Source organism: Elephantulus edwardii, unplaced genomic scaffold (genome assembly GCF_000299155.1).
Source record: "Elephantulus edwardii isolate Elephantulus edwardi_28Jun2011 unplaced genomic scaffold, EleEdw1.0 scaffold00001, whole genome shotgun sequence".
NCBI classification, from domain to species: Eukaryota; Metazoa; Chordata; class Mammalia; order Macroscelidea; family Macroscelididae; genus Elephantulus; species Elephantulus edwardii.
The window spans coordinates 3,461,724-3,476,233 of record NW_006399751.1 but is presented as its reverse complement, the minus strand read 5'-3'; the positions used below and the strand labels follow the sequence as shown (position 1 = coordinate 3,476,233).

The 14,510-nt window shown below is 38.1% G+C and overlaps 1 protein-coding gene across 2 annotated transcripts; it reads left to right on the top strand.

Annotated features, from left to right (window-relative positions):
- Positions 1-4,723: 4,723 nt before the first annotated feature.
- LOC102859726 (heat shock cognate 71 kDa protein-like) lies at positions 4,724-6,664 on the top strand. Of its 2 annotated transcripts, XM_006878645.1 has the most exons (2): positions 4,724-6,128; positions 6,570-6,664. In XM_006878645.1, the coding sequence occupies exons 1-2, from the start codon at positions 4,724-4,726 to the stop codon at positions 6,662-6,664; spliced, it is 1,500 nt and encodes a 499-aa protein (XP_006878707.1). The 2 variants fall into 2 exon arrangements, with proteins under 2 accessions (XP_006878707.1, XP_006878706.1); XM_006878644.1 differs by having other exon boundaries at positions 4,724-6,664.
- The last annotated feature ends 7,846 nt before the right edge of the window (positions 6,665-14,510 follow it).

Here is a 14,510-nt window from a genome sequence, read left to right as displayed (position 1 = left end):
TCCATGGGATATTCAGTACTGTTTTCCAGCACCACAGGTTAAGGAATAAATTCTTGTGTCATTCTTATTCATTGTCCAGATTTCAGATGCATAGCAAGGGATTGTAAAGACCGTGGTCTGAATCAGGCACACGTTAGTCCTCAAACTGACATCATTGTTCCTCAGTAATTTGGAGAGGTCCATGACCTCTCAGTGTAATATATATCCTCATCTCTTGACTACAGGTACCAAGTGTATTGATTGTGGATCCCAGCAAGATTAAATTGTTGACAGTTTCAATCATTCTCCATCTACTGTGATGTTGCCTATGCGTCCAGTGATGAGAATTTTTGTAGGATTTCCTTATTAGGATTTCTACTATTCATGGAAGAAAACGACCTCTTTTTGTCATGTCGAAAAACTGGTAGGTTCAAACTGCTGACCTTTCTGTTAGCAAGTAAGTGCTTAACCATTAGGTTTCCTTTAGTATTGCTTGAAAAACCAAATTCATTACTATTGAATTGAATTTGACTTATAGCAACCCTCCATCTGGTTTTTGTAAATCATTATGGAAGGAAGTTACCTGTTTATCTCCATAAGAGCAGCTGTTGGATTTGAACAACTGACCTTTGCTTAGCAGCCCAACACTTTATACAGTATGCCACCGGGACTCTTTTAGTATTACTTATACCTTGACTTTTTCAGAATCTCCGTTTCCACAACTGAGAACTACTTCTTGAGTTGTGACAGATGGGACTGACTGGGAATTAACATCTTCCCTCATTCCTTATAGCCCTCAATCAGTAAATTTCAGGAGTTAGTGTATAAATACTGCAGTTTTTGCCTCTGGAGTTTAGTTTTAAGATGTATTTTTTCCAACATTTCTAAGATTTATCCACAAGCTCTGATTTTCCTCATTTCCCCCTAACTTGCTGTTAGATTTCTTCCCACAGGCCTGAGACAACTAAAATGAAGTCAGCTAGAGAAGATGTTTGTAGGGCTAAAGAGAGCATTTGACGGGTGAATAAGGTTTGTGAAGCTATATAGGAAGTAGCACTCATTTCTATTCATCTGTGGTTTACCCTTAATTTTAAAAAGAAAAATGCATGTAGAGAAAGACATATCATCAAGGAAGGATATACCATACCTCTTAGAGGAGCATACAGTAATAAATGTGTCTTCTAAACATTGTCTTAGATTCCACCATGACAGAACAAAGGAAATGCATAGGAAATAGAGGTATAAAGCTAGATTTCTGAGAATGGGTAGTCTTGATTGTTTTGAAATCTCATAGTCTACATGGAGCGTCTCGTTCAGAGTGTTGAAAGGCAACATAACATACGTACAACAATGCTTCAGGAAGTATCACTCTAATGAACATGGAAATGATGCAGAGGGACATTCTGAAAGCAACTGGGCCAATTCAGCCTGTTAACTTGCTGTGAGAGAGAGAGAACCCCAGCCGGAGAACTGGAAGGCAGAAGTTGAAAGGAGTAATTACCCTAAAGCTGTGATGGCTCATCAGGCATTTGCATCTCCCTTATTGAAGTAAGCAAATGAAAAAAACAAAAACTATAAGAAGGGAATGACAAGGATTAGCATGTAACTGGTAAGGGAGCATTGGAAATGAGTCCCCAGATGAGGGAGAAGGGTAGTATTAATGCTCTGTTTCTTCCATCTATCTAGATTTTCATTACCTATTCAGTAAGCACCTATTATGCATCTGAGATGGGTTCAGGCCCTGGGAACACACTAGTGAACAAGTCAGGTAAAACTCCTTACCTGTGCGGAATTAGATGATGGGAATCAATAAAGACTGAAAGAACAAGACATTTTTTGGGAAAAGAAAATTATTTTTGTTTAAGAAATATTAGCTGCAAGGCACCATTTCCAAAAGACTTGTGGGCAGGAGATTCTTAGAACTGTTATTCCACAGGAAGAATTGAGCAGGAGGTGTGTTTGAGCACTGCATGCAAAAACATGGTAATTAATACTTCAGTGACCACTCAGTGTGATTACTTGTCAGGTGTCACAGCACAGAACATTCAATCAATCATATTTACATGTAGTGTAAAGATGATAAACTTTGTATATTTGATGGTATTTTCTGTGTGTGTATGTGTTTCATATGTAATATATGTTCACACTAAATACGCACCTTTTCACTGTATTTAAGAGATAAATACTATAGATACTGTATGCTGCTGCGGTTGTTATTTATATCCTTTTATCTTACCACAAGGCAACCAGAGCTCCCCATATATTATATGATGATGTTGTTATGTGCTGTCAAGTCACCTGTGACTCATACTGACCCTATGTACAGCAGCTCTGAAGCCTACCCTATCCTGAACCAGTCTCACTGACTCGGACACACCTTACCCATTCCCCTGCCCCCTAGTTACCATGTCAATCCATGTCATCTAGGATCTTCCTCTCCTGTACTGTCCCTCCACCCTTCTGAGCATGATGTCCTTCCCCAAGGAGTGGTCCTTCCAGGCCACATGCCCAGCGTATGCGAGATGGAGGACATTATTAGGCTAGGAGGGAAAGTCTGGGGAATCCCAAGAGCAATAACATTGGAAGCCCAGAACCATGTTATCAAAAAACTGTTATCTCAGATGAGTGTTTTCTCTGGTGTAAAGATTGCTATGTAAGGGTGATCAGTAAGTAAGACAAATCTATTGCCTTTACTGAGGATATTGGCAAAGAATGCAGAGGACAATTAATTAATAAATACAGTTAGGGTGGGAAAAAAATCCTTGCCTCCAAGAAGAAACTTGGTTTCACCCTCTTCAGGACAGACCTATTTGTTCTCCTGACTATTAATGGTATGTTCATCATTCTTCTCCCACACCACCACTCTTCTTCTGTAATCCTTAGTCTTTGTCTAGCTCTCTGATACATTGTGTTAGTATTTTATATAAACTCATACTATCCTCTTTTCTGACCAGGAATTTCTTGGCTATTAGCCACCAGAGAAATGGAAACCTTGATCACAAGGAAGTCTGTTACTTTAACTTCCTCTGTATAATCCCAGCTATAAAAGATTTAATGCTATTATCTCATCTCCCAGTGATCAAACTCAGTACTGGAATTTTGTGTGACTTGTTTGATTTTTCTGAATGACGTCAACATAGGGTTATAGCATTATATTCTTAAGGATTCCAGGAGTCAGTATTTAAACACGATGATGAAGAGTTAGCAGTAGAAGTGCTGACATGTCTTCCCTTGCTTTCTGTCTTTGGATGTAAATTTATTTCACAGAGATTACTTAGTTCCATGCAGTATTTGATAAATGGTAAATGGCCAATGGAAACAATATGTTTTCATTTGCAGAGAGAATGTATTATTTTGACTGGTTCTACATCATCTTCCAGATGGGCTTGTTTGACTGATTTAGCCCATCATTCCAGCCACACAATCATTCTCCTAAAAAAACTGTTCCGATGATCAAACTCAAAGAACTGTCTGGAAAATGGGAGTCCCAGATTTCTCCATGACAGATTTTAAATGGTTCCAGATTCCCCCTGGCCATAAATCATATCAAGGGATTATTTCTCAGCCTCCCCCCCCCATTACATACTTCTAAAGAAACCATAATCCTCAGATGCTCCTATATGTCTCATTCTCCCTCTCGCTCTTTCTCTTGTCTCTCTGCTCCATTCCCTTTCTTTGCTTTTCCATTCTAGTTTAAGCTTTACCTCATTGGCTTCAAACTTTCCAGGAATCCCTCTACATATTTGAATGGGTTATCATTAACTAGGACATTCTGTTCAGTTTAATGTGGTGTGTCCTGAACAACCCTAAGTGCACAGAATTGATAATTGGCAACCTGGGAAGCTTAACAAAAAGATGACAAGACTTACTGAGCCTCACTTGTGTTGCTCTTCTGCACACAAATCCGATTTAGGTCAATGAAAGGTGTGTAGATAAAGGCATGGAAAGGGGGCCTTCAGAAATCAGATTTTCTGGCTTAGATGAAACTCAATATTCTGGAGAGTAGCAGAGGAAAGACACTAAAAAGCATTTGGGTTAAACACCTTGCAGAGAATATTATTTTTATAATCATTTGTTTCTCAAAACATAAATTATGAATTGTGAAACTAAAAAGTTTATGGGAGGGAAAGAATGAAATGAGAATAAAAGACCAATATTGTGAAGATGACTAAATTGACCTCAATTTCTATCCGATTTTGTCCATCATTGCCTATGTGGCATAGAGGAAAGCAGAGTAATGGAAAGCAAAGACAGTAAGACAGTAACCTCCTAAGGTAGGCCAGGTGCTTGACTGTTCATCTTAACATATTCATGTCTTTCATTTAAAAAAAAAAAAGTAGTTTTAGTTACTTTCTTTAGTTGCTCACATCTCATCAGTCTCCCACTTCTTGATTTCTAGATCAAGATAGGCATGGCATACAGTGGTGTAGCCTCAACTCAGGCAACCTTGATGATAGTGAGTTTTAGTTTACCACTTGGAAACCAGAAATAATAATCTCTCTCATATAATTACTGAGAATCAAATGAGATGATGGATAACAAATTATATTCTTAACCAGTGTTTGATAGTTTTATGAGTAGATATATACAGTAGTAATTATGGTTCAAAAATTTCTTTATAAGATAATAATAAACAACAACAAAACACCCTCAAAAATATGAGCTCTTGCTCATTTAGTGCAGCGGAGGACTTGAGGTACTGTTTTTTCCCCTCTCCACCACCTGGGACTTTCACTAAGCAACCATGTCCAAGGGCCCTGCGGTTGGCATTGATCTTGGCACCACCTACTCCTGTGTAGGGGTCTTCCAGCATGGGAAAGTGGAGATCATTGCAAATGATCAAGGCAACCGGACCACGCCAAGCTATGTCGCATTTACCGATACTGAACGACTGATTGGTGATGCTGCAAAGAATCAATTTGCAATGAATCCTACTAACACAGTATTCGATGCCAAACGTCTCATTGGACGAAGATTTGATGATGCTGTTGTGCAGTCTGATATGAAACACTGGCCCTTCATGGTGGTGAATGATGCAGGCAGGCCCAAGGTCCAAGTAGAATATAAAGGAGAGACCAAAAGTTTCTATCCAGAGGAGGTGTCTTCTATGGTTCTCACAAAGATGAAGGAAATTGCAGAAGCCTACCTTGGGAAGACTGTTACCAATGCTGTTGTCACTGTACCAGCCTACTTCAGTGACTCTCAGCGCCAGGCTACCAAAGATGCTGGAACCGTTGCTGGCCTCAATGTCCTCCGAATCATCAATGAGCCAACTGCTGCTGCTATTGCTTATGGTCTGGACAAAAAGGTAGGTGCTGAAAGGAACGTGCTCATCTTTGACTTAGGAGGTGGCACTTTTGATGTGTCAATCCTCACTATTGAAGATGGGATATTTGAGATCAAGTCTACAGCTGGAGACACCCACTTGGGTGGAGAAGACTTTGACAACAGAATGGTCAACCATTTCATTGCAGAGTTCAAGCACAATCATAAGAAAGACATCAGTGAAAACAAGAGGGCTGTCAGACGCCTCCGCACTGCTTGTGAACATGCAAAATGCACACTTTCTTCCAGCACCCAGGCCAGTATTGAGATAGATTCACTGTATGAGGGAATCGACTTCTATACTTCCATTACCCGAGCCCGCTTTGAAGAATTGAATGCTGATCTTTTCCGTGGCACTCTGGACCCTGTGGAGAAAGCTCTGAGGGATGCTAAGCTAGATAAGTCACAGATCCATGATACTGTCCTGGTGGGTGGTTCTACCAGAATTCCCAAGATTCAGAAGCTTCTTCAGGATTTCTTCAATGGAAAGGAGTTGAACAAGAGTATCAACCCAGATGAGGCTGTTGCTTATGGTGCAGCTGTCCAGGCGGCCATTCTCTCTGGAGACAAATCTGAAAATGTTCAAGATTTGCTGCTCCTGGATGTCACTCCACTTTCTCTTGGTATTGGAACTGCTGGTGGAGTCATGACTGTCCTCATCAAGCAGAATACAACCATTCCTACCAAGCAGACGCAAACCTTCACAACCTACTCTGACAACCAGCCTGGTGTACTCATTCAGTTTTATGAAGGTGAGCATGCCATGACCAAAGATAACAACCTGCTTGGCAAGTTTGAACTCACTGGGATACCACCTGCACCTCGTGGTGTTCCTCAGATTGAAGTCACATTTGATATTGATGCCAGTTGTATCCTTAATGTTTCTGCTGTTGACAAGAGCACTGGGAAAGAAAACAAGATTACCATCACCAATGATAAGGGCCACTTGAGTATGGAAGACATTGAACGAATGGTCCAGGAGGCTGAGAAGTACAAAGCTGAAGATGAGAAGCAAAGAGATAAGGTGTCTTCTAAGAATTCCCTTGAGTCTTATGCATTTAATATGAAAGCAACAGTTGAAGATGAAAAGCTTCAAGGCAAGATCAATGATGAGGACAAGCAGAAGATCCTTGACAAGTGCAATGAAATTATCAACTGGCTTGATAAGAATCAGACTGCAGAAAAGGAGCAATTTGAGCATCAGCAGAAGGAACTAGAGAAGGTCTGCAACCCCATCATCACCAAGCTGTACCAGAGTGCTGGAGGCATGCCCGGAGGCATGCCTGGTGGCTTCCCTGGTGGTGGAGCTCCTCCATCTGGTGGTGCCTCTTCTGGACCCACCATTGAAGAGGTTGACTAAAGCAATCTGCATACTTTATAGCATTCATTGTCCCACAGTTAAGAAATTTTGAAGGACCCAAATTTGTAGCACACTGCAGTTGAAAAGTCTAAACTGCTAGACTAAATTTCTGTGCATTCTCAATACTTGAATATGGAATGTGTAGAGGGAAAGGAATTAACATTGCACTTTATTATCACTGTATTGTAAGTGCAAAATGCAATGTCTCAAATAAAGATGTATTTAAAATTGGCACCATTAAAAAAAATATGAGCTCTTGTGGCAAGGTCTGTAGGGAATTATTCCTGTCTTGCAGTTTAACTCATTCAGAGGCTGTGTGGTAAAATGAAACATAGTATCCCCCTATGTGAGCTACAGCTTCAGAAAACCACTGGAGGGTCAGCTTTGAGTAAATTCTGATCCAATATAACTCATAAAAAAAAAAAATTTGAAAGTAGGTAAAAATGTCAGTGAAGCATAAAATATAGTGGTATACATCCTCATTAAGTGGTAGATACTCTTATTAGCCCATTATAGATTTGTTCTGCCTTATGGCTAAAATTATTACTTTCTTTGTGAAACTTTTCCCTTGACTGTCTACCCTGCCTATTTATGTGGAATTAGTCACCTAGTGTAGACAAGGAGAAAAAAAAAAAGGAGGACCCTCATTCTTTATTTGGTGTCTTCTCTGTGATAGGATTAACATAATATAGAAGATTCAAGTACATTGATACACACTCCCATAAGTTTATACATGGTCTCCACCCCCCGCCCTTTTCATCCTTGGTAATAGAGAAAAATTTTAACCATGGAGCAACTGCTGTGGACTGAGAAGAGGTTTCGATGCAACAAGTTCAAATGGTTTGTTCTACGTGCTCTTATAACTCTTTGATTGTTCGATGAAATGTTGGATTGACTATTCAAACTATGAAACAGCAAATCTAATAATACCTATGTTATAAAGTTCTAGTCACAATGTTCTTTGGAGTCACATCACCAGACTCTCAATCTTTACTAGGACTCCGTTTCACATTGCTTGCCGTCAAGTCGAGCACGACTCATAGGGACTCTATGAACAAAAGACCTAATGCCTTTCTATAACTATTATTGTTTCTCCAAGTTCATAGAGTTTCCAGAGGCATGTGATTTAGGAATTGGCTGTCACTCCTGCTTCCAAACCTGTTTTACATCTGGGAGCTCCACCAAACACTGTCCACTTTGGGAAACCATTATGGTATTTGATATCACGATGGCACAAAGTTCAGCATCATAGTAAACTCAGATTCCTTCATACAGCACATTGACAGAGTGATGTCCAAAGTGGAAGAATGTTCCTCCCAATATAACAACAGTAGTGGTTAAGTGTTGTCAAGTCGAATATGATTCATAGCAACCCTTGCACAAAAGAACTGAACTCTGTTCTATAATTAACATCATTTTTATAGCTTTTTCAAACAACTGTCTACCTTTCTCAGGAGCTTTAGTGGCCTACTGGTAAGAAGCTGCACTACAATCCCAAAGGCACACAGTTCATCCAGACACTGCTCTGTGGGAAAAGATTGGGCAGTCTCTTGTCTCTTCTTGTGTGATTTACTGCCTGTGAATACCCACTGGATGGTCAGCTATGGTTTGGTTCCCACTCAGCAACACACAACAACAGCAGCAACAACAGCAATCATTCTTACCCATCATAACGTCATGACTTTTTAGATCTATTCACAGATCTCTAGGAACACTCCATCCTTGCTGTTCATTACAGTAACTATTACAATTGTGCCTTAAAGAGTTGTTGTCCTTTGTATTCTCTACCATTATGAAATTCTATCATCTTTATTGGTACTAGAGAACTCAGTTCTTTTTTGTATACTGGGACAGCCAGACGTATCACTGAAATGCCATCTCACTGGTGCATTTCTTACTGAATTAAGAACAGTTTGAATCTTCCAAGGCATATTGTGGATTCTGCGGTCTCATATAATAAATATGTTCTGATATGCCCATCTACCCTGAATACAATGCCAAAGCAAGTCTAAAATTTCTACCTCATTTGATAGAAGTGTTAATAGAAGCATATCCAAGCTACTTGGAATTACTCTAGGCAGATACTTACACAGATTCTTAAAAATCTTGGCTTGCAAATTCTGTAGCAAGTTGTGCTGTTACACTAAAGATTCCATCTCTGATGGCTAAATTAATAATCAGTGTTATAATTTACAGCCTTGGGAACCTGATGGAAGGTTACTGTGAGTTGGAACCAACCCAGTGATAATAAGTGATAGGCATCTTGAACAGATTATTTAACTTGATTTCATAATAGTCTTTTAGAACATGAAATTTTGTGTTGGGGACAGTGAGACTGGCTCAGGATAAGGCAGCATTCAGAGCTGTTGCTATGAGTCTCTGGTGACTCAATGGCACTTAACATCAGGCATTTAACAATAACAAGAACAACGACTTTATTTCCTAAAATCAACCCCCTGACAGCTTTTCAACACACTTTAGATCCATTCTCACACATACTTCACTATAAATTTTCATGTCCTGAGGTTAAGTGTTTAAACTATTTCTTTGTTGTGCAAGCACACTGTTTTCTTCTTCATGAAACTTATTCCTGGATATCATACAGTAAATGATGGAGAATAGTGGGAATTCTAAGAAGCACAAGCATGATCATACAAAGAGCCTGCCTTAGATAAAATCTTTGCAGGATCTCTGCAAAAAAGATGAGAGCTTTGCTTAGAACTGATTCACCTGGTTCAGTCATGGCTGATAATGTGAAACAGGGGTGGTACTGAATTTGTAAAATGTGGGTGAACTGGAGTGGCCACCAGAATAGGATAATTTATAGGTCAACATCCTACTAGAAACATAATTTCCTTCTTAGAAAACAACAGCTGAGTATACATTGTAAAGCAACTAAATCTCTTAACTTGCAGAGGTGGAAACAACAATGCCCCACTTAAAGACTGTGGCTGACTACATTGCTTTAAATATGTGTTGTTCTCCAGTCCTGGAAAGAACTCTTTCAAATTAGGTTCTTGAAAGGGCTCACTATGCTTCTCCAGAGTCTCCCTTTCCAGAATTTCAACTAGTTATTTTACCTATCCTGATTATTGTTATACTTCACCCAAATTCTAAAAGTTTAGGTCTGTTCCAGTTTTACTTTGTTGACCATTCCTGAATTCGTTTGAACTAATTTGAAGCCCTGTTTAAGGGAAATGTTTATCTTCTAGCAAAGGAGATTGGATTGTTTCTGCATTCAGGGAGTCCAGAAAGTTAAGATTGATGGGCAAAGAGTGGGACCTTGAAACTTAAAATCTGTTCTTTTGAGTGAATGGTCCTGATAGTATTGAAATTACAAAGGAATATGACAAAATTATTAATTTCACATAGTAGATCTGCTGAGACTCCATTTAATCCCTTTTGAAGCTCTTTTATCTTCAGATAAAGATCTAGGGTCTGAGTTTCTGCTCTAATTTTCATGACAGGAGTAGCTCAGTGTCTCCTCAGAAGCCACCATAAAGAACCCCTTGTTTAATAGCTGTTTTTAGTTTATATAAAATAGATGACATTCTATATATTTCTGTTCATTATAAAGGGAAATATAACTGCTACTTATAGTTGTGCAAGTTGGATAATTCTCTGGGGTGCCATATTAAAATTGCTTACCTTGGAGTTGTCCCCTGCGTCAGTGTTATTTGTACATGGTAGCTGTAAATTGTTGATCAGCCTTCTTCCAATCCTAATATTGCAGTTCTCTTCATAAAGTCTAGATTCTTGAATGATTTACTCAGCATACAGATTGAATGGGTATGGAGAAAGAATATAGGCTTTCCGTACACCTTTTTTTATTTTAAACCATACAGTGTTCCCTTGCTTTGTGTAAACATTTTCTTCCTCTAGGTATAGGTTTCCCTTGAGCACAATTAAATGTTCTGAGATTCTCATTTTTCTCAGTGTTATCTATAATTTGTTATGAGCCATGGAATCAAATATTAAAATTGTGACACATTTCACTACCAACCACAGAGTGCTCATCTTCCTCCTGTGTCCTCTTTGCAATGTACCTCTTATTTTGGACTGTTGTCATACATATAATGCCTAATCATATATTCCTTTTAAACAGTTCTTTCCTTCATCTGTTCCAATGTCGTGCTCATTATCTATCCACTCTTTTCCTATTTTCCTCCCAAAGTTGTCTGTCAGTCTTGCTTTATAACAGTGTTTATACAGTGTTATACAGTATTTGTCTTTTTTTTTTTTTCACTCACCATAGTGTCCTCCACGGTCACCCGTGTTGTACAATGATTTATGAGTTCACTATTTTTTAGTGCTGCCTAGTATTCCATTGTGTGGAAAAAATATATATACCATAGTTTTTCTATCCATTCATTTGTTGATAGGCACCTGGGTTGTTTTCTTCTCTTTGCTGTTGTTAATAATGCAACAGTATTGCATAGATGTGTATACATCTGTTTGAATGACAGTTCTGGTTGTTTTAGGATATATTCTTAGTAGTGCAATTGCTGGATCAAATAGTATTTATTTTCATATTTTTGAGAAAGATCCAAACTGTCTTAGATAGTGGTTGCGCCATTTTATATTCCTACTAGCAGTGAATAAGTATTATAATCTCTCCACAACCTCACCAACATTTGTTGTTTGCTGCTCTCTTGAACTTTGCTATTGTTGCTGTGGTGAGGTGATATTTCGTAGTTATTTGCATCTCTCTAGTAGGTAAGGATTTTGAACATTTCTTCATGTGTTTGTTTGCCATCTGAATGTCTTTGGTGAAGTGTCTATTCATATCCTGTGCCCATGTTGCTATTTGGTTGTTTACCTTTTTCTTGTTGAAGTGCTAGAGTATCTTATACATTTTAGATAAGAGTCCCTTATCAGATAGGTTATTAGCAAATATTTTCCCCAGTCTGTGTGTTTCCCTTTTACCCTGTTGGAGAAGTTTTTTGATGTGCATAGGGCTTTGATTCTTAGAAGGTCTCATCATCTATTTTGTTCTCTCCTGGTTGTAGGGTTTTCATTATACTTGGTACACTGTTCATATTATGGATTAAGGGTTCTAGAATTACTCCAAGCTTTTCTTTGATATAGTTTATAGTCTTTGGTTTTACTTCTAGGTCCTTGATCCGCCTTGAATTGGCTTTGTGTAGTGCGAGGTCTTTGTGTGAGGTCTGAGTCTTGCTTGAGTATTTACATATGGTTTTCCAGTTTTGCCAACACCATTTGTTTAAAAACTTTTTGTTTCCCCATTTAACTGATTTTTTTTCTCCTTGTCAAAAAATCAGTTGAGATAAGCTGATTTCTGGGTTCTCAATTCTATTCCATTGGTCTGTGTGTTTGCCTGTCACTGTGCCAGTACACAGCTGTCTTGAACACCATGGCTGTGTAGTAGGATTTGAAATCAGGGAGTTAGAATCCCTCCTACATAATTTTTTTTCCAGACTGCTTTTCTTATTAAGGGTCTTTTTCCATTCCAGAAAAAAATTGGAAATTGCCTTTTCCATCTCTTTTAAAAATGCAATTAGTGTCTCTATTGAGATTGCATTGAACTTTGGTATATTGCCTTTGTTAGAATTGTCATTTTCCTAGTATTGAGCCTTCCTATCAATGAGCATGGTATATTCTTCCATTTCTCCAGGTCTCTCTTTGTTTCTTGTAGTAATGCTTTGCAATTTTCTTTGTATAGGTCTTTTGTGGCTCTTGTTACATTTGCTGCCAAGTATTTAATCTTGTGATTAGTTATTGTGATGGGTACAGTTTTTCTTAGCTTCTTTTCTGTATTCTCTTTGTCACTGTGGAGAAATGCAACTGATTTCTGTATTTTGATCTTGTATTGTGCTACTTAGCTGTATTGGTTGACTATGTCAAGTAGTTTTTTTTCTCTGAGTTTTTAGGGTTTTCTAAGTATACTATCATATCATCTGCATATAGATATAATTTTACCTCCTCTTTGCCAGTTTGAATACTTATTTCCTTCTCTTACTGTGTTTGCTAAGACTGTCAATACAATATTTTATAGGAGAGGTGATAATGGGCATCTTTGCCTTGTTCCTGTTCTCAAATGGAATGCCTTTAATCTCTCTCCATCTAGAATGATGTTGACTCTTGGTTTTGCATATATACTTTTCACTATGTTGAGGAAATTCCTCTCTGTTCCTATTTTGTAGAGTGTTTTAATCAGTTGTTGCATTTTTGTCAGAGGTCTTTTCTACATCAATTGATAGGATTATGTGGTTCTTGTTCTTTGCTTTGTTAATGTAGTGGATTACATTTTTTTGTTTTCCTTATGTTGAACCTTCCTTGAGTCTTTTAAAAATCTCACTTGGTCATGGTGAATTATTATTTTTTTTTAAATGCATTGTTGGATTCTATTGGCCAGGATTTTATTGATGATTTTTTTTCTTTTTTTTAATTCATTTCCGTGAACTTCTACAGAGATTTTGGATTTCCATTCCTTAATTGTTGCACTTTTCTCCCCACCCAGTCCACTCCCACCCTCATTTCGCTCTTCTCCTTAAAAAGCAAAAGAAAAACTCCTTCATTGGTATACAATCCCTCCTGCACACACCCTCACCCACCCCCACCCCCACCCCTAGTATGCTCCACTCTGCAACCCTCATTCCAGACTCTTATGATAATCATAATGCCCTAAAATATATTGATGATTTTTGCATCTCTGTCTATGAGAGATATTGGGCCATAGTTTTCTATTTTGGTAGTATCTTTACCTGACTTCTGTATCAAGGATATATTTGCTTCATAGAATGAGTCTAGGAGAATTCTGTGTTTTCCTATTTTCTGGAATACTTTATGAAGAATTAGTGACATTTCCTCTATGAATAGTTGATAAAATTCACTAGTGAAACCATCTGTTCCAGAACTTCTTTTGTTGAAAGTTGTTATATTACTTGTTCAGTTTCTTTTTTTCATAATAGGCTAGGTGTTCTACTTCAGTCTGTGTGAGTTTGGTTAGATTGTGAGTTTCTAAGTATTTGTCCATTTCCTCTAGGTTTTCATATTTGTTTGAATATAGATTTTAATAATATTCCATTGTTAACCATTTTATTTCAGTTCTGTTATGATATTGCCCGTTTCATCTATTATTCAGGTTATTTGTATCTTTTCTTTCTTTTCCTTTGTTAGTATTGCTAGCGGTTTGTCAGTTGCTTTTTTTTTTTTTTTACACCTTTTCAAAGAACAAACTCCTGGTCTTGTTAATGGTTTCAGTTGTTCAATTGTATCTCTGTTTTTGGTGTCATTGCAAGCACTTTTTATAAGAAACACAAACACAGGCTATACACATGGATTTTACTTGATGGTATGCATAGGAATCAGGTAGATTCCTATGTGGAAAGAATTGCTGGAGAAGCTCAATATCAGCTGTGATAACTAGACCAGATGCCTATTGTGGAACAGACCACTAATTATCATATACAAGTTCAAGCTGAAGTTAAAAGAAAATTCAGTCCACAGGAACCAAAATTTGACCTTGAGTCTGTTCCCACTCAACTTTCAGAACCATCTCAGGAACAGGTTTCAGGCCTTGAACACCAATGAGTGAAGACCAGATGAGCTGTGGAAGGATATCAAGACTCATCCATGAAGAAAGCAAAGGTCATTACAAAGACAGTGGAGGAAGAAAATACCAATATGGATGTCAGGCAAGTTTCAGAATATTATACTAGAGTGCTGAAAAGACAAAGCGAAAGGAAGAAATTAAGGAGCTTAGCAGAAGATTTCAAAGGGCAGCAGGGGAAGACAAAGTTAAGTATTATAATGAAATGTGCAAAGAAGAGTCAGAAAATCAAAAGGGCTGAACTTGCTCAGCATTTCTTAAGCTGAAGATACT

Coding starts and splice junctions, on each gene's coding strand:
- LOC102859726 (XM_006878644.1), top strand. CDS start 4,724: ATGTCCAAGGGCCCTGCGGTTGGCATTGATCTTGGCACCACCTACTCC.